The sequence below is a fragment of the Hyla sarda genome, chromosome 4 (assembly GCF_029499605.1).
Source record: "Hyla sarda isolate aHylSar1 chromosome 4, aHylSar1.hap1, whole genome shotgun sequence".
Taxonomy (NCBI): domain Eukaryota; kingdom Metazoa; phylum Chordata; class Amphibia; order Anura; family Hylidae; genus Hyla; species Hyla sarda.
In genome coordinates, this window is record NC_079192.1 from 196984549 (window position 1) to 197011997 (window position 27449).

The 27449-nt window shown below is 41.2% G+C and overlaps 2 protein-coding genes across 7 annotated transcripts in view; one reads left to right on the forward strand and one right to left on the reverse strand.

The window, feature by feature from the left end:
* LOC130368871 (tubulin alpha-8 chain-like) overlaps positions 1 to 16848 on the reverse strand; it is a 51163-nt gene extending 34315 nt beyond the window's left edge. The window contains exon 1 of one of the 6 annotated variants that reach the window (XM_056573205.1): positions 16753 to 16848. The gene's annotated coding sequence lies outside the window, so the exon portion shown is untranslated. Of the gene's footprint in view, positions 1 to 11938; positions 11962 to 16499; positions 16652 to 16675 lie in introns of those variants that run through there. The other 5 variants (XM_056573200.1, XM_056573203.1, XM_056573202.1 and 2 more) reach the window with 5 other exon arrangements.
* Positions 16782 to 27449, forward strand: part of NET1 (neuroepithelial cell transforming 1) — a 49182-nt gene continuing 38514 nt past the window's right edge. The window contains exon 1 of the mRNA XM_056573194.1: positions 16782 to 17028. Within this exon, the coding sequence (XP_056429169.1) occupies positions 16880 to 17028 (149 nt within the window). The 5' untranslated portion in view covers positions 16782 to 16879. The remainder of the gene's footprint in view (positions 17029 to 27449) is intronic.

Sequence of the window (27449 nt, forward strand, 5' to 3'; positions counted from 1 at the left end):
GTCCTCTTCTGCTGCAAGCCGCCGCAGATCTCCGTCGCCGCCCGCCGATCCCCGTCGCTCCGCTGCCTCCGGAGGGGTAAGTGGACTCCGGCGCTGCTCCTCTTCGTTTTCCCCGTTCTGCCCCGCCTATTGTGGGTGGGCAGGACGGGGAAAACGAAAATAAACCCCTCCGCCCCTGATCTGCTATTGGTGGTCGCGTCTAAAGCTGAACTTTATTGATGCAGGCTAAAGTCAGCAAACGCCAAGCCGAGAAGATCGTGACGAATCGAATCACTGTACCTTCGCTCATCTCTACTGAAAACACTAAAGAGACAAGTCAGGGCCAGGAAAAGCCTTCATCTGGAAGAAGAAGAAAAAAGGAGGATTCAATCAGAGGGCCATCAGATGCCACTCTCAGTCCTGTAGTACCTAATGGTGCAGTTCATTTCAATGGGACAAGTTACAATATCAGGTACAGTTGAATTATCTCTCCCTGTGGTTATATGGTCCTCTAAATAGATTGTCTGTAATGAGCTTAGGAATTTTCTTACCAATGAGACTCAGTTTATGGGAATCATTTATATCTGAACTAGTAGTGTCAACCTTGTCAATAACACTGGCTAAGGAGAAGCATCAAAATGATTTCTTGTACTGTGAAAATAGTGAAAAATGAAAATAAAGACCCAAGCTTTTATATAATTTAGTTACAGTGGGGATCAAAAGTTTGGGCACCCCAGGTAAAAAATTGTATTAATGTGCATAAAGAAGCCAAGGAAAGATGGAAAAATCTCCAAAAGCCATAAAATTATAGATTAGACATTCTTATGTCAACAAAAGTTAGATTTTATTTCCATCATTTACACTTTCAAAATAACAGAAAACAAAAAAATGGCATCTGCAAAAGTTTGGGCACCCTGCAGAATTTATAGCATGCACTGCCCCCTTTGCAAAGCTGAGACCTGCCAGTGTCATGGATTGTTCTCAATCATCATCTGGGAAGACCAGGTGATGTCAATCTCAATGATTTTAAATGCCAAGACTCATCTGACCTTGCCCCAACAATCAGCACCATGGGTTCTTCTAAGCAGTTGTCTAGAAATCTGAAACTGAAAATAGTTGACGCTCACAAAGCTGGAGAAGGCTATAAGAACATAGCAAAACGTTTTCAGATGTCAATATCCTCTGTTCGAAATGTAATTAAGAAATGGCAGTCATCAGGAACAGTGGAAGTTAAAGCAAGATCTGCAAGACCAAGAAAAATATCAGACAGAACAGCTTGCAGGATTGTGAGAAAAACAATTCAAAAGCCACGTTTGACTGCACAATCCCTCCAGAAAGATCTGGCAGACACTGGAGTTGTGGTACACTATTCCACTATAAAGAGATACTTGTAGAAATATGGTCTTCATGGAAAAGTCATCAGAAGAAAACCTCTTCTACGTCCTCACCACAAAAATCAGCGTTTGAACTTTGCAAATTAACATATAGACAAGCCTGATGCACTTTGGAAACAAGTTCTGTGGACCGATGAGGTTAAATTTAACTTTTTGGCCTGAATGAGCAAAGGTACGTTTGGAGAAGAAGGGGAACAGAATTTAATAAAAAGAACCTCTGTCCAACTGTTAAGCATGGGGGTGGATCAATCATGCTTTGGGGTTGTATTGCAGCCAGTGACACAGGGAACATCTCACGAGTAGAAGGAAAAAGGGATTCAATAAAATTTCATCAAATTTTGGATGCTAACTTGATGCCATCTGTGAAAAAGATGAAGTTAAAGAGAGGATGACTTCTACAAATGGATAATGATCCTAAACACACCTCGAAATCCACGAGGGATTACATCAAGAGGCGTAAACTGAAGGTTTTGCCATGGCCTTCGCAATCTCCTGACCTAAACATAATTGAAAATCTATGGATAGACATTAAAAGAGCAGTGCGTGACAGACAGCCCAGAAATCTCAAAGAACTGTAAGACTTTTGTAAGGAAGAATGGGCAAAGATACCTCAAAGAAGAATTGAAAGACTCCTGGCTGGCTACAAAAAGCGTTTACAAGCTGTGATACTTGTCAAAGGGGGCAGTACAAGATATTAACTCTGCAGGGTGACCAAACTTTAGCAGATAGCATTTTTTTGTTTTCTGTTATTTTGAAAGTGTAAATAATAGAAATAAAATCTAACTTTTGTTGACATATTATAAGAATGTCTAATCTGTAATTTGATGCCTTTTGGAGATTTTTCCTTTTTCCTTGGCTTCTTTATGCACATTAATATAAATTTTTACCTGGGGTGCCCAAACTTTTGATCCCCACTGTAAGTCTGTAACTCCCATAACATCTCTGGTGGAGATAGGGTTAGCATAAGTAGATTGTTACAATCATGGCAATAGGGGTAGTAATAACCATTGGGGATAATCATAACTAGAAACATAGAATGTGTTGCCAGATGAGAACCATTTGGCCCATCTAGTCTTCCCAATAATCTGAATCCTATCAATAGTCCCTGGCCCTATCTTACATGAAGGATAGCCTTATGATTATCCCATGCATGTTTAACCCCTCAACGACGCAGGATGTATATTTACGCCCTGCGCCGGCTCCTGTGATATGAATGGCAGGAGCAGTCAAGTGCCGATAACACTGATCGCTGCCATGGTAACCCATGGCAGGGATCTGTGCAATGAATCAAAGTGTGCAGTGCTATAGCCCTCTATGAGGGCTATAACACTGCAAAAAAAATAGTGTAAAAAAAGCAAAAAGATTGTATTAACCCTTTCCTGAACAAAAGTTCAAAACACCCCCCTTTTCCCATAATAAAAAATTAAACATGTAAATAAAAATAAATATAAACATATATTTGTGTGCGTAAATGTCTGAACTATAAAACTATATCATTAAATAAACCGCACGGTCAATGGCGTACACGCAAAAAAATTCCAAAGTCCAAAATAGCGTATTTTTGGTCACATTTCAAACCATAAAAAAAATTAATAAAAAGTGATCAAAAAGTCCGATCAAAACAAAAATGGTACTGATAAAAACTTCAGATTACGGCGCAAAGAATGAGCCCTCACACCATCCCATCCCCATAAAAATAAAAAAGTTATAGGGGTCAGAAAATGACAATTTTTAACATATAAATTTTACTGCTTCTAGTTATGATTTTTTTTCAGAAGTGCGACAAAATCAAAAGTATACAAGTAGGGTATCATTTTAACCGTATGGACCTACAGAATAAAGATAAGGTATCATTTTTACCGAAAAATGTACTGCGTAAAAACGGAAGCCAAAAGTGACAAAATAGTGTTTTTTATTCAATTTTGTCGCACAATGATTTTTTTCCCCGTTTCGCTGTACATTTTTGGGTAAAATGACCGATGTCATTACAAAGTAGAATTGGTGGCGCAAAAAATAAGCTGTCACCTTGAATTTTAGGTGAAAAACTGAAAGAGTTATGATTTTTTAAAAGTAAGTAGGAAAAATGTCAAACGAAAAAACGGAAAAAGCCTGAGTCCTTAAGGGGTTAAACTCCTTCACTGTATTTGCAGCGACCACTTCTGCAGAAAGGCTATACCATGCATCCACTACTCTCTCAGTAAAGTGATACTTCCTGATATTACTGCATATACCTTTGCCCACCTAATTTAAAACTATGTCCTCTTGTGGTAGTTTTTCTTCTTTTAAATATGCTCTCCTCCTTTACCGTATAGAAACTTAAACTATCACATTCCTTATAAGCCTAATGACATCACATGTTTAAAGTCTTCCAAGAGACGTGATCTGGGTAAAAAAAAAAAATCTACATCAAATGTAGTAGTAAAATACACAAGAAGACAAGAAGATAAAATGTGCACTTGTAGTAATGTAGATTTACCACTAGATGGTGATGTGACATTGAATATTGTGCAAGGCTGTGAACAGCAAAAACAGAACTGAAAACAACACATGCATTCCGTAACGGGAAAGACATACACTAAAGAGACCTGAAGAGAATGTGTCATCAGGAAAATTACCTAGTGTTTAATGTAAATGTAAAACAGATTTTTTAAGAATTTTGGTGATATTTTAATCTAATTGTCCATTTTGCTATCTGTATTTTAAAATAATCCTTAAAAACATGCAGTTTTTTTTCTCACCACTAAGCCTAAGCTAAGACTTCCTGTTTTGTCGGTGATAATAACAACCAGGCTGCTGGAAAGTGATGTCCACAGATTTACAGTTAACACTCGTGGATAGAGTATTACCACTGCAACATCTATGAAATGAATGGAGTGTATCTTAAAGGGTTTATCCACCAGGGGGTGAGGGGGTACAGGGGTTAGAAGAATGCCCACCTAACATTATATATAAAAAAAAAAAATTAAACCTTTACCTAACTCCAACACTCCCACTGTGCCTCTGATGTCCTGCTCCAGTTCCAGGCTGTGGTTCTCTTTCTGTCAGAAATCGTGACTTGGCCGCGATGACAGCGATGTCCCACCTGGGCCAGTGATTGGCTGAGGGGCAATATGGCTGCAGCAGGACATCGGAGGCGTAGGACCACTGGAGGTAAGTAAAGGGTAAATACATAGATATGGATATGCTGTAAGTGGGCATTGATAACTTGCAATACCAAAAACCACCACCAGTCGTCACTAAATTCCCTTGTTTGCCCCGTATACGGTTTTCCCACTGGACCTAAAACCGTGGTATACCACGATTTTAAGTCTGGTTAGAGAACCGTATACATGACAAAAATGAGCCGACGGGAGTCAGCATTTGACTCTGGTCGGCTCATTGAAATGAATGGGGTTCCGGCTGGGATACGGGAGAGGCCGGTTTTCGTTCCTCCCAACCGGATCCAGCACCCGTAAACTACAAATCCAGCCTAAGGGTGCATGCACACCACGTTTTTGCTATACAGTTCCCGTATACGGTTTCAAGTTAAAAACCATACGGTTTTGTCTGCTTTTTTACCCGTACCCAAAACCGTAGTCTACCACGTTTTTTGTTCCGGGTGAAAAACCGTATTAAACCATATAGGTTTTTTTTTTTGTTTTTTTTTAACATAGGAGTCAATGGAAACTGTACAGAACCGTATTTGTGTACGGTTCCATCCGGTTTGCACCATACAGTTTTTGACTTTGCACAGTTTTTTTTATTGGAATTTCAATCAAACAAGTGAAACTTTATTCAAAATGGAATGAAAAGTTAAAAAGTATACGTTTTTTCTTAAACGGATGTAACTGGACATCATTTTTCAAACCGTATACGGTTTTTAACCGTATACAGGTTGAAATTTGTACACATGTTTTGATACAGTTTAGTCAGGTTTTGAGGAATCCGTTTTTCATCAAAAAACTGATACGGGAACTGTATTTAAAAAAACGTGGTGTGCATGCACCCTAACCATTATTAGTTAAACAGACCTATATGAGGGCTTTTTTTTATTTTTTGCGATACCAATTTTACTTTGTAATGACATCAATCATTTCACCACAAAATCTACGGTGAAACAAAAAAGAATTATTTGTGGGACAAAACTGAAAAAAAAAATTTAAATAATTGGCGGCTTTTGTTTTTATGCAGTGCACTTTTTGGTAAAAATGACACATTAGGGGACATTTATCAAACTGTTAAGACCAGTTTAGGCTGGGTCCACACTACGTTTTGTCCCATACGGGAGCGCATACGGCAGGAGGGAGCTAAAACCTCGCGCTCCCGTATGTGACCGTATGCGCTCCCGTATGCCATTCACTTCAATGAGCCGACCGGAGTGAAACGTTCGGTCCGGTCGGCTCATTTTTGCGCCGTATGCGCTTTTACAACCGGACCTAAAACCGTGGTCAACCACGGTTTTAGGTCCGGTTGTAAAAGCGCATACGGCACAAAAATGAGCCGACCGGACCGAACGTTTCACTCCGGTCGGCTCATTGAAGTGAATGGCATACGGGAGCGCATACGGTCACATACGGGAGCGCGAGGTTTTAGCTCCCTCCTGCCGTATGCGCTCCCGTATGGGACAAAACGTAGTGTGGACCCAGCCTTAGACGGTCTATATTTGTCTCTCAGAAAGTCTGTCTTTTTAGTTGAGACTTTTATGCTACTTTTGCTTTAGAGCCCTTCTCTGCAGAAATAGTATAGTGGTCTACAATAGATGATAAAATGCAGCTTTCAGGAATTTATCAACTGAGACTTTTTTTATTGGAAAGTCTCAAAAAAGTCCCATCGACAAAAAATATGCAGAAATGTCAGACCATGTCAGACCTGGCGGAAATCCAATCTAAATAGTTATTAGGAAGCAATTTAGCAATTTTTTGGGATGTACAAGGGGACACAGTGCAGTTTACGTTTCAAATGACATGTTAGCTTTAATATAAAGGGTAGTCTAATCTAATAATATATAAAATTCGAAAATAATACAGTTTAATCCCAATGATCCCTAAATGTTTTACATGTTTTGGTCATTTTTGTTATCCTTGTAGATGTCTGATGCTAATTTTTTGTTTGTTTTGGTTTTCTATATTTTAGTGCTCCAATTTCACTTTTGTGGCTGATTCGAAGAAAGCATATGAACTTACGCCATGTGCATGGTGCAATTTAGTCTCTTGGGAGATTACTCAAAACATGTGTTTTTATCTTGGGAGATTACTCAAGCATGGTGCAGTTTACCATGGCAACCAATAACATTCCTTCTTTAATTATTAAAATTTTGTTGCGACCTGCAAAAAAATGAAAAAGCAATCTGATTGGTTGCTACGGCCATCTGCACCACTCTTCCTCTACACGTTGTTTTTGAATTCCACGACACTATGCTGCTGAATAATGACTGTGCCTAAGGCTATGTTCTCACAACAGAAAGTCCACACGGAAAATCTCTAAGCGCACATTCTGTACAGTGCAGGCGCTGGCAGAATAGTCCGGCGCTTGGACTGCAAAGGAATGCGCTGTCTCATAGACAGTTATGCATTCCGTGAGGCTTCCACACAAAGAATGACCGCTTTCACTCTGTGCGGACACAGACAAAGGAATTTCCATTCAGGAAAGATCTGGCATGGAAATTTTACGGTGTGAACTGAGCAGCAGAGTCAAGTTGAATTAAACATGACTCTGCTGCAGCGGAATCTCCGTGCCAATTTACTATCCGGAATTCGGAATTTAATTTCCATCATGAGAACTGAGCCTACGATTCTGGCCAATTACCACATGGATGATCCTCCTTTTGAACTTAGACTAACAAAGTTGAGGGCATAGAGCAGGGTTTCTTAACTACTGTGCCTCCAAGCTGTTGATAAACTACAACTCCCATCATGCCATGCCAGCCTTCTGTTGTCTGTGCGTTTGTAAAGTCAAAATTTTACCAAAACATGAATTTGAACATATAAGATAGGATACGGCTTGTGAGGCCATGGAGGCCGAGGAAAAGGTAGAATATTGAGGCTAAGGTGGGGGGCATGGAAGAAAAGGTAAAAAGATGACAAAGAGGGTAAAGTGAGTTAGTTTGGGAGGCTGATTATAAAATGGACATTAGAGTTTTGTGGGCATGGAACTTGGGACTTTTTAGATAATTGTCTCAGGCTGTGTGACTTTTGAGACTTTTCTGGTCTAAAGTGTTACGGAGAATAGACACTAAAGTCCATGTGCAAAATTTACTAAACGCTGTGCGCCGTTTCATAAATTTCACAGACAATAGACTCGTGCTCACTAAACACAAGCCATTAGCCTCATTCCCTTGAGAAAGTCAGTATTGCTTACGAAACGTTGGGGGGGGGGGGGCTAACTGAGATCAATTTTAATACCAGACTTATGTCCATTTAACACGAGTACCAAACACATCGAGATAAACTGAATCAGCTGTTTAACATAATGAAATGTAACCCAGGGATGTGTTTCATGCAATAAGGAACTCAGTCTGTAATTTTAAAATCACTACGGGGGGCATTCATAAAAACTTGTTAATATATGTATTTTTTTAGTTGTTTTATTTTGCTTAACGTTTTGCTTACGTGCAACAAATCTATAACAAGTCACGCAGCCTTTTTAAATTTGTCTCACTTAAGCAAATCGCTTTTTTCCTCCATTCTGTTTTTCATTTTGAGATTTTGCTCATGTAAGCAAAATCTGTAAGCCAGAGTTGAACTGGAGTAAATATATGGCTTTTTTTGATGGCGTGCGACTTTTTTTGCGACAGTCGCATTTTATAAATCTCTGACTACTGCAATTCCATTTTCAAAGCTTGCTTACATAAGCCAAACTAAAAAAAAACTTGCTCTTCTCGCTCTCTGCAGGCATAAAGTCGCACAAAAAACAGTGTAGTTGCACAGGAGACATTTGAGAGACAATTATAAGCAAGAAAAAGGGAGTAAATCCTTTTATAAATGTCCCCCTACATGTTAAATGAGATATCCACTGGATTTTAACCTATGAATTCAATAAAGTAAATAAGTTTTAGGGGGGTTTCTAGTTTAGGGCTTACCCCTTGGGGGGTGACTCCTAAAGGTTGTTGTTTACACTAAACACAAGAAGACTCAGGTAAGTCTGGGACCAACAATTCAATCAATTCACAATAACCCTAAGACTCTAGGTCCAGGGCACTAAGGTCCCATTAAGTGACTACCTTAAAAACTTAGCTTTTAATGAGTAGACATAACTAAAACCTGGTGAATGAAAAACTGTTAAAATGACATCTCTTCATCTATATAGGTATATTGTTATAACCAGTGGGCTGCAGCTCTTTGAGAGATTGCTACTTTAAACCTGTTATTCAGTGGGGCCTACAGGCTCTTCCACCTACATATGTAGGAGTTAATGGTGCCTACAGACTATTACTACCCTCTGCTGGTGGGGCCTACAGGCTCTGCCACCTAATAGCATCTATAAATGAGTGGTAGCCACAGGTTATTACCACCCACTATTGGTGAAAACTATAGGTTTTCACCTTACTAATATATATATATATAAAACAGGGTGGTGACCATGTGTTATCACTACCCACTACTTGTGGGGTCTGATGGCTCTTCCACCCTCCTGTAAAATATAGATGAGTGGTGCCCAAAGGGCTGTTGCCACCCTCTGTTTACCACATTGCCTCCTTTTTCGGACGGCTTTATGATGATGGACCGGTCGTAACCCAATGTCTCCAGTGCACATTGCTCATTCAGGGACAAATTCGAGTGAACTGCCATACCACAGATATGTCAAAACCCTATGGGTCCTGCAATGCAGCAATATTCTGGGGGTACTTCATAGGCCTCACAGTACCTTCTACTACAACAACGACAGGGTCACAATCAAACACGAGACAGAATATAGCACCACTCTTTTTTTTCAATTCTCACAAAACATGTCATCTCATTCACAAGCCTCCAGCCTGGGACAGATGACAGTCCCTACAATATTTCAAGGCCCTCCATCAACTATAACTACACCTGCTTTTTTAGGAATGGGATTACCTTCCCTTCCAGGCCCAACATCAATGATGACAATTTCTCTTTACCCTCTCCTAACTTGAGAGAGTCTATAGGAACACTGACAAAGACTACAGGGGAACAAGAAATGACATCAGAAGAATCCTTGTCCGAAATTGGGACAATGCCCTCATACAACTCAGAGGTACCCAATTACAAAGATAAGATGCAAATTTTTAACCTGTCCTGTCCTCACGTGTGTTGGATGAAGGAGAAGTATCTCTTCTTAGTATAGATTTGTCCTTTACTCTTGTACCCAGGTTTGATGGTTTTAATTGGATAAAGGACATTAATCTATTTGCGAGAAAGCTAGCCTTACATAAGTGGCATCAGCAAATGAATAATGATACCAAACAGCTACTACAAGGTGAGGAATTGGCCAGACATGCTCTACATGAGCTCATATTGGAGAATGAGGGCAATGAGGCGATATTTGAAGCACCTTTTACTGACCTAAAACCAAAGTCCTTAATGACTCTGTCATTTTCCCAATATAATTGTAACGGGTCACGGTAGGTGGAGGATTCTTTGGGCCTGTGTGAATGATGACGTGAGCGGAGTCTAAGGTGCCGCTGGTTTTCACCAGAGCCTGCCGCAAAGCGGAATGGTCTTGCTGCGGCAGGCGGCACCCAGCTCGCTACCCGTGGCACGGCTCACGTCATCATCCACACAGGCCCAGAGGATCCACCACCTGCCGTGACCCGTTACAGTAAGGTCTGGCCATGGATCCTGCTGGGATGCCTTTGTCAGATGTCTCGGATCTTTCCACCGTCGTGGCTCAACAGTCGCAGAAGTTAGCCCGTCAGGCGCAACAACTGAATCAACTTTCAGCCATGGTGCAACCGCTCCTTGCCACTCAGCAGCAACAACAGCAGCAGCCACCTGTTCCTGAGCCTCCTCCTGTGTCTGCAGCTTCCTCCGGGACCAAGATTCGTTTGTCCTTGCCTTCAAAGTATGACGTAGATCCCAAGCTGTGTAGAGGCTTTGTGACACGGTGTTCTATCCACCTAGAACTCATGGCGGATCTGTTCCCGACGGAGAGTGCTAAAGTGGCGTTTGTGTTCAGTCTACTGTCTGGAAAAGCTTTGGCCTGGGTTACTCCTCTCTGCGATCGTAGAGATCCGGTCTCCTTGAACCTGTCAGCCTTCCTTGCACAATTCCGCATCGCATTTGAAGAACCCTCCTCTGCCGAGACGGCTCTACTGAACCTCTGCCAAGGGAACTCCTCCGTTGGCGATTATGCAGTTCAGTTCCGCACTCTTGACTCTGAACTTTCTTGGAACGATGAGGCCTTGTGTGCTACCTTTTAAAAAAGGACTTTTCCTCTCGAATCAAGGATGCTGTCTGTGCACGAGATTCCCCGGCTAACCTAAGCGAACTTATCCATTTAGCCACTCAAATTGGTGTGCATTTTGCCGAGAGGCAGGAGGAAATTCCTTTGGATAAAGAACCTGTTCGAACACGGCGTTTACCTCGTCTGGCCCCCGTGTTCCAACATCCACCCCTACTCTCTACTTTGCCTCTTGCCGAAGAGGCTATGGAAGTGGACCGTTTTCACTTAACGCAGCAGGAAAAATCCCATTGACGTAATGAGAATTTGTGCCTATATTGTGCCAGTCACGAGCACTTTCTCAAAGACTATTCTATATGTCCTCCGTGTTCAGGAAAACGCTCTCAGCTTGGACAAGTAGGAGTGGCTTCCCTAGATGTTAATATTACCTCTCCTCGCTTGACCACCCCGGTTCAAGTATTTTCCTCTGTCAAGACATCTTTCATCGCTTCTGCTCTTTTGGACTCCGGTTCCGCTGGTAACTTCATTGGTGCCTCCCAGGTCCATAAACACCGTCTTCCGTCTCGTCTTGCCAAGCCCTTCTACATCTCTTCTGTTATTGGACAAAATCTGAACTGTAAGGTGAAATTTTGCACGGAACACCTCGTCATGCAAGTAGGAAATTTGCATAAGGAAAAAATTGAGTTCTATGTGCTACCACATTGTACTTCGGAGCTTCTTGGTCTTCCTTGGCTTCAACATCATTCTCCACAACTTGAATGGAAATCTGGTGAAATCACTTGTTGGGGACAATATTGCCAAGATCACTGTCTTGTTCCTCCTGTGATATCTTCTGTGCCTGTTAAACTCAGATGTAGAGTCTTGAATTGGGGACATTCTTCCTTGCCAGTTGGTCACCTTAGGAGACGGAAGACTCCACGACAGAAGCCTGCAAGTTCCTTACAGCCTTTGCCCATTCCAGAAACCCCCTGGTTTCCACAAATCCTGTACAAGGACATCCTATTGTCTCTGGAAACAATTATTTAATGGAGGGAGCCAGTATTTACATTGATAAGGTATTGCCACCTTTTGTCACTGCTTTGTCATCGTATTTGAGAGATACTAAAGACAAATTATTAAAACTACAAGACATAACAGTTCCAGAAACAACAGCACTGGCATCCCTTGAGGTTGAATCATTGTATAGTAACATTAAACATTCACTGGGTATCACAGCAGTTACTCACTTTTTGAACACTAGAAGCAAGTTCTTTTCGGAACACAACCACTTTATTATTGATCTTCTCACTTTTTTATTTTTTATTTTAACACATAATTATTTCTTATTTAATGGTACTTTTTTTTCCACCAGACACACCCCAGACACACAGGGCACTGCTATGGGGTCATCTTGTGCACCTAATTATGCAAATCTCTTTTTAGGGTGGTGGGAAGACACTATTGTTTTTGGTGATATTTTGCAAGCTTTCACTTCTCACATTTTATTTTGAGGTAGGTATATCGATGATGTCCTGATTTTATGGGACGGATGCCCTTTTTAATGAATTTGTTTGTACACTAAACAGTAATGATGTTGGCATGTTGATCACCTCAGAGTTTGGAGGCAGATCCATCAACTTCCTAGATCTCAATATCTACATTGATGAATCAGGTATTATTCAAACAAAAATTTACAGAAAACCGACTTCTATAAATGCCCTTTTGCATTGGCAAAGTTGGCATCCGAACATCTTAACCCCTTAACGACCACGGACGTAAATGTACGTCCTGGTTTGGTGGGACTTCCCGCACCAGGACGTACATTTTCGTCCTGTGTATGACCCGAACATCGGAACGGTGCTCGCGTCATACACGGCAGGTTGCGGCTGCTAGTAGCCGCGATCGCACGGATGTCCGCCATTAACCCCTCAGATGCCATTAACAATACTGATCACGGCATCTGCCCGCAGCGCTGCTGCGGCGATCCAATCATCCAGCATGGCGGCCAGAGGTCCCCTCACCTGGCTACAGCCGTCTCCCGGGGTCTTCTGCTCTGGTCTGAGATCGAGCAGACCAGAGCAGAAGATCACCGATAATACTGATCAGTGCTATGTCCTATACATAGCACTGAACAGTATTAGCAATCAAAGGATTGCTATAGATAGTCCCCTATGGGGACATAAAAAGTGTAAAAAAAAAAGTTGAAAAATTTAAAAATAAAAAGCAAAAAAAAGTGAAAAATCCCCTCCCCCAATAAAAATGAAAATTGTCAGTTTGTCCCATTTTACCCCCACAAAGCGTAAAAAAAAAAAAAAAAATGTTTTATAAACATATTTGGTATCGCCGCTTTAAAATGTCTGTACTATCAAAATATAATGTTAATTATCCCGTACGGTGAATGGCGTAAATGTAAAAAAAAAAAAAAAAAATCCAAAAATGCAGCTTCAAAAAATTTATAAAAAATTATAAAATTATAAATTATAAAAAGTTTTATATATGCAAATGTGGTATCGATAAAAAGTACAGATGATGGCGCGAAAAATGAGCCCTCACACCGCCCTATATATTTTGTAAAAGGGAAAAGTTATAGGTGGTCAAAATTACTGATTCTGTACAAAACGTTTTATATTTTTTTTAAGCAGTACAAAAATATAAAAGTATCTAGCCATGGGTATAATTTTAATCGTACTGACCCACAGAATAAAGAACACATGTCATTTTTACCATAAAGTGTATAGTGTGAAAACAAAACCCTCCAAAATGTGCAAAATTGTGATTTTCATTTAAATTTCCTCCCTAAATTATTTTTTTTTGGGTTCACCGTACATTTTATGGTAAAATGAGAGAATTCATTACAAAGTACAATTGGTCACGGAAAAAACAAGCCCTTATATGGGTCTGTAGATGGAAATATAAAGGAGTTATGGATTTTAGAAGGTGAGGCGGAAAAAACGAAAACGCAAAAATAAAATTGGCCTGGTCCTTAAGGTTAAAATGGGCTTGGTCCTTAAGGGGTTAAAGAGCAGTATACTAGTAGGGCAATATCTACGGGCTTGTAGAAACTGCTTGGCAGAGGAACAATTTCATACTGAATGTAAGGATCTCTACAGAAGGTTCAAAAAATGTGAATATCCACGGAAACATCTTAAAAAAGCTTTCCATCTAGCCGTACAGAGTGACAGAAGGACCCTCTTTGGTTAATTCAAGACCAATGGATGAGTACAAGATCATACAATGTGTGGGAACCTATGACGGTTACACCCATCGGATGATGAGAATTTTACGGCACTATTGGCATCTACTGACTATGGATGAGGATTTAGCTGGTGTCATAAATTAAAAGCCAAATGTGACATACCGGAGAGGACGAAATTTGAGAGATTATATAGTTCATAGCCATTTGGAAACTGAAGAACGAGATGAAACTTGGTTACAGCAGGGACCATCTGGTTCGTTCCCATGGGGACATTGTAGTTTCTGTCCCACTATTATCAAAACTAAGTCACTCACGAATCCTATCAACTCACATACTTATCAAATTCGACAGGTCATAAATTTTGACAGTAAATGTTGCTAAATTTAGCCACATAGTTCTTTCTGATGAAGCTGGGGGTCCAGTGAAACATTATAGGCATAGGCTATATTAGGTTTTAAATTGCAGCCTTAGGCTAGGTTCAGACTACGGAATCTCCGGGCAGAAAATTTCCGCCCGGAGATTCCGAGTGCGGCCAGCGCTGACTGAATCAGTCGGTTCTAGGACCGCATGGACACTGCAGTCTCCAATAGACTGCAATGTGTTCCGCGCGGATTTCCGTCTGAAGAAAGAGCAACACCTTTCTTCAGGCGGAAATTTCCAAGCGGAAGTTCCGTTCACAAATTCTGAAGTGTGAATTTGTGAACTGAAAGCCATTCACTTTACTATATATTTAGCAAGCGGAATTTCCGCCTGCAATTTCAAAGCGAAATTGCAGGCGGAAATTCCGTAGTCTGAACCTAGCCTTACAGTCTCCTCAATCACAACCAACAATAAGTGCTAACAAAAGTAGGGGCTGGACTATTATAGTGCACCCGGTATTAGCAGCTTGGTTGCCAGTACATTATAAGGACTGGGGCTGTGTTTTTAATCACTGAGTGGTCCTGACATTTAGTGGCCAAATCTGCCAACTGCACTTCAATAGTTCATATTTAATTTTAACCGGCATTAATAAAAGGTATATTTTAGTAGGGAGGGACCTAGTTTAGGGCACCCATTTGGGGGTTTCCCCTAAAGTTGTTGCGACATTGTGAATTGATATACCCATGCTCTGAGACTTTTCTAGTCTAAAGTACTGCGGAGAATAGACAATGATAGCAAATCTCTCCCATTATCATTATTCTGTAGGTCCATATGATTAAAATGATAACCAACTTATATAGGTTGGATTTTGTTTTACTTCTGTTAAAAAATTACTTTTTGCACAAAAATTAGTACATAAACATATGTTTATTTTTGTTTACATATTTTTTTTATGGAAAAGGAGGGTGATTCAAACTTTTATTAGGGAATGGGTTAATTTACACTTATTAACCGTTTTTTTTTTTCTTTTTGTACACTATATTTTAGTCCCCATAGGGGACTATTACATGCAATCCTGGATTGCCTACACTGTTCAATGCTATGCCATAGCATAGCATTGATCAGTGTCATTGGTGCTCGATTGCCCCAGCCTACCATGGCTGGCTGGAGCATGAGATCACTGATAGGACGCAAGGAGGCAGGTAAGGGCCTTCAGCCGTCCTATGAGCTGATCGGGACACCACAGTGGTCCCGATCAACTCCACTGAGCTGCCAGGACGGTTTTTATTTTAAACTCTGCAATCAACTTTGATCATGGCATCTATGGGGTTAATGATGCGCACATTTTATGCCGTGTGAACATGGCCTAATAGTGGAATCCATCAGACAAGTCCTGTTTGTCAACAGAACGGCGCTCAGGTGTGCAGCAGATGGCTGCAGACATTGGCGCTGATTCTGGACCATTTTGATCGATGCAGATTCACTGAGAAAGTTCCTTGCTTAATTCTTTCAGTGTAAACATACCCATAAAGGGGTTGTGCGCTGCCCTGCCTTTCGGAGCTCCGCACGCAGCGTCCGGAAGTTCATTACTCAGAACGCTGTGTGCAGGCTTCCGTGTTCGCGGGCGCCGGGCATGACGTCACGCCCGCCCCCTCAACGAAAGTCTATGGGAAGGGGGCGCGACCGCTGTCCCATAGACTTTGGTAGAGGGGGCGGGCGTGACATCACGAGGGGGCTGGGCGTGACGTCACGCCCCGGCGGCCGCAAACACGGAAGCCCGCACACAGCGTTGGGAGTAATGAACTTCCGGATGCTGCGTGCGGATCTCCGAAAGGCAGGGCAGCGCACAACCCCTTTACATTTTTGCTGTGTATCTTGCTCTGTATAGAAGTATACATTGTAACGTGGCTTTGGACACAGATGGGGGAGATTTATCAAAACCTGTGTAGAGGAAGAGTGGTGCAGTTGCCCATGGCAACCAGATTGGTTCTTTCATTTTCAGCAATCTGGTTGTCATGGGCAACTGCACCACTCTTCCTCTGCACAGTTTTTGATAAATCTTCCCCAGATAATCCCTCTCTATTGTGGCTTCCTGACCCATATCTGGAATACGTGCAGAAAACCTGTCAATGTGACATGTTCCAGACTTATCTTATGCAGAACTCAAATTCATGGTGGAGAAAAAAACCGCACAAAGTGAACTATAGTGTGTATCCTCAGTGGAGACAATAGGACGAGTGTGACATAAATACATTTACACATTCGTCCTGTGGACACCGCTGTCTGGTGAAGTCCCTTCTCGTGTCTGATAACTACAACGCAAGGTTTAGAAACTAATACAGATAAAGGACACTCCAAGAATTACATCAATCCATATGAGGTACCACAGAAGCAGAACAGAACAACGCGGAGACCCCCCTGCCCTCACCTAAAATGGCGACAGGATGCACTAAAGATGTGTCGTCACTAAAAGATTCACTTCCGTTCAACGAGTCTCCCTCTTACCCGTTTCTTAGCAACCACATTCTCGCCATCCTATTGGCTACTGACCAACTTCCGCTCATTCAAACTAGCGGCGCGGCGGTTGAGTGACACCCGTCCCTGTGTCCGCCGTTTGATAATTGAGACCACTATGGAGGGGGAGGGGGTAATGGCGCCTCCGGCGGACTCTTCTCCACCCACCGGGAACGTGAAGGCCAAAAAAAGAAACGGACCGAAGCGGAAATCTTCCGTCACTAGCCTGGCTGGTCCGAGCACTCCGGAGAAGGGCTGCACCAGGAGGTAGGAGCCTGAAGGGTGGGGTGAGGGTGACCCCGCTGGGCTGTCATCCAGTGTCACCTTATTGCCTCCGGTTGTAACACTACAACTCCCAGCATGACCTGCGGATGTGTATATCTGATGAATGGGTGAATCTAACAGTATAATATATAGTGACTACTCCGTGGGGGGTACAGCCTGCTATAGTCACACTACAACTCCCAGCATGACCTGTGGATAGGAACATGGATGTGTATATCTGAATGGGTTAATCTAACAGTATAATATATAGTGACTACTCCTTGGGGGTACAGTCTGCTATTGTTACTACAACTCCCAGCATGACCTGTGGATATGAACATGGATGTGTATATCTGATGAATGGGTTAATCTAACAGTATAATATATAGTGACTACTCCTTGGGGGTACAGCCTGCTATTGTCACACTACAACTCCCAGCATGACCTGTGGATATGGATGTGTATATCTGATGAATGGGTTAATCTAACAGTATAATATATAGTGACTAGTCCTTGGGGGTACAGCCTGCTATTGTCACACTACAACTCCCAGCATGACCTGTGGATATGGATGTGTATATCTGATGAATGGGTTAATCTAACAGTATAATATATAGTGACTACTCCTTGGGGGTACAGCCTGCTATTGTCACACTACAACTCCCAGCATGACCTGTGGATATGGATGTGTATATCTGATGAATGGGTTAATCTAACAGTATAATATATAGTGACTAGTCCTTGGGGGTACAGCCTGCTATTGTTTCTACAACTCCCAGCATGACCTGTGTGGATATGAACATGGATGTGTATATCTGATGAATGGGTTAATCTAACAGTATAATATATAGTGACTACTCCTTGGGGGTACAGCCTGCTATTGTTACTACAACTCCCAGCATGACCTGTGGATATGAACATGGATGTGTATATCTGATGAATGGGTTAATCTAACAGTATAATATATAGTGACTACTCCTTGGGGGTACAGCCTGCTATTGTCACACTACAACTCCCAGCATGACCTGTGGATATGGATGTGTATATCTGATGAATGGGTTAATCTAACAGTATAATATATAGTGACTAGTCCTTGGGGGTACAGCCTGCTATTGTTTCTACAACTCCCAGCATGACCTGTGTGGATATGAACATGAATGTGTATATCTGATGAATGGGTTAATCTAACAGTATAATATATAGTGACTACTCCTTGGGGGTACAGCCTGCTATTGTTTCTACAACTCCCAGCATGACCTGTGTGGATATGAACTTGTAGAGTGAGGGTCTGTGTATCTGATGGGCTAAGCTAAACGTACAATGGGTACAACCTGCTATTCTAACTCCCAGCATACTCTGAATCAGTGATCTCCAAGCTGTGACCTTCCAGATGTTGCAAAACTGCAACTCTCAACATGCTAGGAGTAGTAGTTCCGCAACATCTGGAGGGCTGCATTTTGGAGATTCTTACTATCTGACAGCCGATGGAGGGGGTGAGTTGTTTACATAGATGTGTGGGGTCCTGTAAGTAAAGTCAAAGAGGAAGTCACTGCCTTCCTGAATTAAAGGGGTATTCCCATTCCATGAAGTCCCAGACCAGTGGGACCCAACCAATCACAAGAACTTTCTGAAATGACCAGGGCCCCCAGCATGTGAGGTCAGCGCTCAATCCATTCTCTGATCATTCATTCCCCCGCCGATCAGCTTCTTATTCCCTATTAGGATGCGGTTACATGTACAGAATCTGCTGCATATTTTGTGCAGCTGATTTTGCTACCCAAAACAAAATCAGCTGCAAAAAATATGCAACAGATCCTATACGTGTGAACGTACCTTAACAGTGTTTTCCAAACAGAGCCTCTCCAGCTATTGCAAAACTACAACTTCCAGCATGCCCGGACAGCCTTCGGCTGTCCGGGCATGCTGGCAGTTGTAGTTTTGCAACAGCTGTAGACGCTGTTTGGAAAACATTTTCCTATAAGTAGAAGGCGGACTGTAAATTTTCCCTGTTGTTTACTGCTGTGGCATCCTATCTCCTTGTAATGTCTGTCACTGACTTGGCAGAATAACAATGAGTTTTTATTGTACAATGTGGGTAAAATAAAACCTGATCATAGTTGGTTACAAATATGGCTGGCAGTAAATATTTTTATAAAAAAAAAAATAATAATAATAAATTTTTTTGCAGCGTTATCTGTAGTTACTATCTGTATTAATTTCCTTTGTATCAGTCTTTTTGATCTCATTTTATTTTTTTTTAAACAGCAATTCTCACGTTTATTTTATTTAATTATATACATTTTATAATCCTCCTAGTTTATTGCCCCATCTTGATAAACCACCCCCTGCCTTTATTTATATCATTTTTTTTTTTTAAGTTTTCTACCTTGATATTTCTCTGTATTTTCTGCTCAGATTCACAGACTGGGAAGGGACATTACCCAGCAGGCTGTGACATCATCTGAAGCCATACAGGGGAGAGCTTCCTCCCTCACTGCTACACACATCCCAGAGCAGTTGAGTGTGAGATGAGCTATGATTGGCTAAGGCTGGGGGAGGATGTGCTCTGGACAAGTAGGTAGACACCTAGTGGCAGCTTTTTTAACACAAATAAAACTTCATTTTTTTTATGAAGAAAGTACATTAGAAAGATTTTTGGAGTGCAATAGCAAATAGTTTTAATAAGTGCCCATTTAATTGGTTTATGCCATTCACTGTGCAGGAGTAACAATATTATATTTTGATAGTTCAGACAATTCCATAGGAGTTGATACCATATATATTTATTTGTTATTATGGGGAAATGTGGGTGACATGAATTTTTATTATGGGAACATGTGTACTGCGTTAAACCATGAGACCTGCACTCTTCTCATGCCCAAGTAACGCCCTCTGGCTGCTGTGACAAAGTATTTTCTGCCCACGATGGCATTGCAGGCTTTAGACCTGGACCACTGCCCCACCAATGACAGTTGTAACGGCCATTTAGATGGCAATGTGAACTTTGAGAACAGCATCTAAATGGTTAAAGGGTTACTCCGCTCCCCAGCATCCAAAACTCAATGTTCCAAATTCTTGGGGTGGTCTTCAGTGTTCAGTCCCGCCCCCTCAATGCAAGTCTATGGGAGGGGGAGCGACGGCTGTCACATACTTTCATTGAGGAGGTGGGGCGTGACGTCACGAGGGGGCGGGCGTGAACACTGAAGCCCGCACCCAGCATTCGGAACATTGAGTTCCGGACACTGGGGAGCGGAGTAACCCTTTAAAGGGAATCTGTCAGCAGAATCACCCGCGTTAAGCTGAATATACAGGTTTATAGTGCAGGTGATCCTAAAACACTGTTTATCTTCTCCAAATCTATGCAGCCATTTCTAAAATGTTGTTGTTGCGAATATGCATATGTTGTCTGCAATGGAGGCCAGCTCTAGGTCCCTCAGCGGTGTTCTTCCTGTTCCCTGCACATTCATTAGAATATATGTATCCTCTTTATGGTAGCCTGTGCGTGAGAGTCTGTACACAAGTGACCACTGGTGACGCTTACTTGCTACACCTCAAATTCAGGTGGAGGGGACAGGAAGAATATTGCTGAAGGACTCTGAGCCTGTCTCCATAGTGCACAAGAGAACAATGATAGCAATATCTTAGGAATGGCTGCATAGATATGGACAAGGTAAACAGTGTTTTATTCCTGCTGTCAGATTATACTTTAATAGGTGACAGGAGATTGCCTTGGCTATTAGCGGAGTACCTTTTATGCTGAAGGAAGTTGAGTATGGAGCAGGCCAACTAATCGTTTGACTTATCGATAATAAAAATTATTGACACCCAATAAACATGTATGAACACCAATCAAGTTCCGGGCAGCTGTCACACCTTTCTAATATACTTCATGAGAACATTTTATTTCCTTTTTATAGAAATCATGGCTTTTTCCAAGCTGAAGCACAGGCATGGACAACGTCCAGTAAGTGAGGGTGGGCTAGCAGTCCTCCTGTGCTTTCTCTTGTCTGATAGTACTCCTCTGTGCTCTCTCCTGTCTGATAGTACTCCTCTGTGCTCTCTCCTGTCTGATAGCACTCCTCTGTGCTTTCTCCTGTCTGATAGCACTCCTCTGTGCTTTCTCCTGTCTGATAGCACTCCTCTGTGCTTTCTCCTGTCTGATAGCACTCCTCTGTGCTTTCTCCTGTCTGATAGCACTCCTCTGTGCTTTCTCCTGTCTGATAGCACTCCTCTGTGCTTTCTCCTGTCTGATAGCACTCCTCTGTGCTTTCTCCTGTCTGATAGCACTCCTCTGTGCTTTCTCCTGTCTGATAGCACTCCTCTGTGCTTTCTCCTGTCTGATGGCACTCCTCTGTGCTTTCTCCTGTCTGATGGCACTCCTCTGTGCTTTCTCCTGTCTGATGGCACTCCTCTGTGCTCTCTCCTGTCTGATGGCACTCCTCTGTGCTCTCTCCTGTCTGATGGCACTCCTCTGTGCTCTCTCCTGTCTGATGGCACTCCTCTGTGCTCTCTCCTGTCTGATGGCACTCCTCTGTGCTCTCTCCTGTCTGATGGCACTCCTCTGTGCTTTCTCCTGTCTGATGGCACTCCTCTGTGCTTTCTCTTGTCTGATGGCACTCCTCTGTGCTCTCTCCCCTGTCTGATGGCACTCCTCTGTGCTCTCTCCCCTGTCTGATGGCACTCCTCTGTGCTCTCTCCCCTGTCTGATGGCACTCCTCTGTGCTCTCTCCCCTGTCTGATGGCACTCCTCTGTGCTCTCTCCCCTGTCTGATGGCACTCCTCTGTGCTCTCTCCCCTGTCTGATGGCACTCCTCTGTGCTCTCTCCCCTGTCTGATGGCACTCCTCTGTGCTCTCTCCCCTGTCTGATGGCATTTGTGAGGGGGAAAAAATGGTTTAAAAACCCAGCATTTTTTTGCCACACACTATTGGATGAATGGACCTTCAGCTGTAGGTCTGTATATGGCCCTGTGCCTTTAGTACTACAGGGCCACTAGATGACGACACTGCTGTTACTTAAAACATAACCTGCCTCCCCTACATGTTTCGTGACACCAGTCACATCATCAGGGGTGTCTGAGGCATATGGTGTGCGGGGCCCATTGTTAGTACTTGTATAGACCATAGAGAACCCCTCCTACCTTGGATGCTCCAATCATTTGCTTCCTTGATTCTTTATATCAACATATATCCAATTGAGAAAACATTTGTGTAGCTCACAACAAAGTATCCAAGGTCAATGTGGTTAAAAGATTGATCCCCACTGATCAAAAATTAATAAATAATACAGAGAAACTTAACCACACCTCAAGGATACCACCCGACTGGTTACACAATGAAAATAACTGGAAACAGCAGGTTTGAAAAAATGTAAAGATTTATTAAAATACAATTAATATAAATTAAGAATGAAGTGTGCCAGCAAAATTGTATACTAGTGAATGCTGATCTTCCGGAATAAGCTGCTAGTCCGGCAATTGTGGTGTTAGATAGAAAATCAGATTATGCTGTTTTTAAACTGTGCTGCCCATAGTCTATGGAAAGATGAATAGTTGTATCTTACCGTTGCAGCTGGTCCCGTACTGCAGCGGGCCGGATGTGATAATTCCCGTAGTTGCTGCGCTGTTACTGGTGGTGGATATGCGGAGTGATCTTTAACGAGCTTGTTGGATATAGGGCATCGGCAGGAGACTCCTATGAGTGGTCCACGATGTCAGTATGCACCCGTTCAGGTGTCGGACCCTCGCTCAGATTTTTTGCAGCAGGATACTTGTAGTGAGGGCAGCGAACTTGCTATGCCCCAGTAGATGGATCAAAACCGCAGGTGCAATGAGCAGCTATGTTCAGTAGTTGCAAGTCGGCTTCTGTGTGGGCCGTGCGTCTAGATACCTATTTGTTCAGACTGAGTATAAGCCTAGATGTGTTTCAGGGTGCTGGAACCGACCCCTTCCTCAGTAGGCAAATTGAATACAATGAATTTGGGAATATAGGAGGGTCAGTACTTACCTCACTATCCCGGAGGTGCACCCTTTCTGCGTATTTCCTGTTTGTCCATGCGCTGGCGTACTTACAGTGCCGCGCTTCCTGAAGTGTCACCTGATTCCGGTCATGTGACTTCATCTGTGACGTACTGCAACACAATTGGATAGTGTTATCATGTGACCTCCTTCACTACTTATTGGTTAAAATCTTCCATCAAAACAAATATACATCACACCGTCTAAATCTTCCCATGGCTCGCGCATGCGCAAGAATTTACCGTAGTTGGAAGTTGGATGGAAACACAGAAAAATTGTTGTTACTTCCTTTTGCTCACTCTAATAGAATTAGTAATCTCCACTTGCACTAAGATTAAGCAGTAATGATGTATTCTATAGTTTTTAATTATTCATATGTGTATCTCCGGTCTTATTGTATTAATGATGTATATTATTATGGTAATAATTAGATCACTGATCATAACTCTATTGATGTTTGACCCCTTATATATTGGGGTCACTCAGTTTCCAATTTGGTTTGTTATACATAAAATGTCTATAAATCAATGTACTTTCAGCCTTCTATAATCAATTCTATTGATTTATCTATTTATGTTGACAATAATGAGTACATATCTTCATAACCCATTAAACTGTGTGTGTGTGTGTATGTATGTATATATATATATATATATATATATATATATATTCTATTAATTTATGGGTCCCTCTTCCATCCATTACATATTTCAATTGGATTTAGTTTATATTTTGTCAATTCTATCAATTATAGTTTCTTTATATTTATCCGGAGGACAAATGGAGCATCCCCTCTCCTGGGTCCTATGTACATGGTCACTTTTATTAGGAATTTTATCATAACCTGGATCCTATTTAAACCTATAAATTTTGGACCCCACTAATCAGATTCCCTCTATTAAATTATATAACCATCAATAATATTCAATAACCAAAAGAATGTAGAAAAAGAAAAATCCTCATTGAGTCCAAAGGGACTCTTGCTCTTCAATCTAAAAATCCATCTGGGTTCTTCTTGTAGTAAAGGTTTATCAATATTGCCCTTGCGTGGGCTCAAGTTCTTTTGACAGATCCCCCAGAATCTGATATCAAACATATGCTCTTTGTGGACCGTCCTTATGTGTCTTGATATTGGTGTGTCACTGCTTGTCCGCATTGTTCTAAGATGTTGGGATATACGCCTCTTGAATTCCTGGTTGGTTTTCCCTATGTAGATTTTGGGGCACCCACACTGGGCTGCATAAACAATATTTTTTGTACAACAGTAAAAAAAAAAAACTGTCTTAAAGGGGTACTCCAGTGAAAACCTTTTTTCTTTTAAATCAACTGGTGCCAGAAAGTTAAACATATTTGTAAATTACTTCTATTAAAAAATCTTAATCCTTTCATTACTTATTAGCTGCTGAATGCTACAGAAGAAATTAATTTCTTTTTGAAACACTGATGACATCACGAGCACAGTGCTCTCTGCTGACATCTCTGTCCATTTTAGCAACCGTCTAAGGACAACCCCACTAAGGACAACAATAAATAGACTTATTATTATATTATTATTATAACGTCAGCAGAGAGAACTGTGCTCGTGATCCAAAAAGAAAAGAATTTACTCTGTAGTATTCAGCAGCTAATAAGTACAAGAAGGATTAAGATTTTTTTTTAATAGAAGTAATGTAAAAATCTGTTTAACTTTCCAGAGCTAGTTGATTTAAAAGAAAAAAGGTTTTCACCGGAGTACCCCTTTAACTGGTACGTCCGCCTATCCACCGGATTTTTTAATTCTTTTGTTTTAGGCATGAATTTACAAAGATTTAATTTTTCTAAATACAATTTATCGGAGTCGGAGAAGTCACTATGGGGTAAAGGAAAGTCCTTTCTCCAAACACCCAAATTTGACATTTTTAACTGGGTGAAAGATATTCACCTATATGCCAGGAAACTAGCCTTACATAAATGGCATAAGCAACATCATGATCCATCCTTGATAGAGAGATCTAATGAATTGGCAGCTATGGAAGCTCTGCAGGACCTATAGTCTGAAAATGAAAAGGGGCCGGCAGGCTGCGAGGGTGGTCCACTAACCCCCCCCCCCCCCTTAAAACCCAAATCTAATATCTATCCGCCCATCTCACAATATAGAAACACTGACGCATTTGTAAATTTGGTTACTAAAGAGATTGAGGTTGAGAGAAGGCCTAGACAGAATTTAGTCCATTCTAATCTAACATGAGAGGAACAGGATGCTGTTCACCAACTTTCTCTGAGGGCTGATATAATTGTCAAGCCCTCAGATAAAGGAGGGAACATCGTAATAATGGAGAGGGAGGAGTACATCAGAATGACGAGGGCCCTCCTAGATGATACAGAGAAGTATCAAAGATTGATGCCTCTCCTGAATTATTTTACGGAGATTCTAACGAATGCGAAAGAGGAAAAACCTAATCTCAAATGATGAATTTAAATTTATGTATAATGAACATCCGACGATAGCGACTTTTTATTTGCTCCCGAAAACACATAAAAAGATCTATCCCCTAAAGGGACGGCCGATAGTATCAGGGAATGACAATTTAACACAGATCTACTACTGTTTGTTTTAACACTCAATTACTTTTTATTTAATGACACTTTTGATTTTTAGACACAAGGCACTGCAATGGGGCCCACATGTGCACCAAATTATACTAATTTGTTTTTTTTTAGAGCCGTGGGTGGACACTATTGTTTGTTCAGAGAATTTTCATAAATACACAGCACATTTTATTGTGTGGGAGATTTATAGACGATGTTTTGATTTTGTGGGATGGAGATAGCATTTTGTTCACTACATTCATGGAAGCCCTCAACAACAACACTATTGGTATGCACTTCACCTATGAGATAGGGGGCAGACACGTAAATTTTTTAGATTTATCAATCTATATTGATTTGGAGAATAGAATCCAAACAAAAGTCTTTCGTAAATCAACATCGACCAACTGTTTCTTGCACGGGCAAAGCTGGAACCCAAATGCTCTAAAACAGGGGCAATTTTTAAGACGATAGAGTACATTTAAGGAAGAGTGCAATTAATTCTGTAGGAGATTCACAGCCCAGGGTTACCTGTTAACCCATGTGAATAGAGCTCATAATAGAGCCAAAAGGAGTATCAGAAGGGATCTCCTGTGCTCCGATAAACAATAACCCTCACAGAAAATGAAATGCATTGGTACCTTTGATGGTTATGCCACTAGAGTTACAAACATCATGCGCAGATTCTGGCCTATATTACAAGCTGATCACGATCTCCTTGAAGTAGTAGGAGATAGGCCCATGGTAACATTCAGACAGGGCTTTAATTTGAAAGAACTCCTAGTGAGGAGCCATTTTTCTTCAAATTCTGAAAATAATCCAACTCCCAGCAATAAAATGACAGGTTCCTTCCCGTGTGGACGGTGTGAGTTTTGTAAATTCATGCCTAAAACAAAAGAATTTAAAAATGCGGTGGATGGGTGGATGTACCAGTTCAGACAGTTTTATTTTTTTATTTTTATTTTTTTTAACTGTTGTACAAAAAATATTGTTTATGCAGCCCAGTGTGGGTGCCCCAAAATCTACATAGGGAAAAACCACCCAGAAATTCAAGAGGCGTATATCCAAACATCTTAGAACAATGCGGACAAGCCGTGACACACCAATATCAAGACACATAAGGACGGTCCACAAAGAGCATATGTTTGATATCAGATTCTGGGGGATCTGTCAAAAGAACTTGAGCCCACGCAAGGGCAATATTGATAAACCTTTACTACAAGAAGAATCCAGATGGATTTTTAGATTGAAGAGCAAGAGTCCCTTTGGACTCAATGAGGATTTTTTTTTTTCTACATTCTTATGAGTTGTTTCAAACAAAATACATTTTTTCAGTTTTTTGGTTATTGAATATTATTGATGGTTACATAATTTAATAGAGGGAATCTGATTAGTGGGGTCCAAAATTTATAGGTTTAAATAGGAACCAGGTTATGATAAAATTCCTAATAAAAGTGACCATGTACATAGGACCCAGGAGAGGGGATGCTCCATTTGTCCTCCGGATAAATATAAAGAAACTATAATTGATAGAATTGACAAAAGAATTGATTATAGAAGGCTGAAAGTACATTGATTTATAGACCTTTTATGTATAACAAACCAAATTGGAAACTGAGTGACCCCAATATATAAGGGGTCAAACATCAATATAGTTATGATCAGTGATCTAATTATTACCATAATATACATCATTAATACATTCTGACCAGATACAAATATGCATAATCAAAAACTATAGAATACATCATAACTTCGTAAACTCAGTGTAAGTGGAGATTACTAATTCTATTGAGCAAAGTTAACAACAATTTTTCTGTGTTTCCATCCAACTAAGTTCT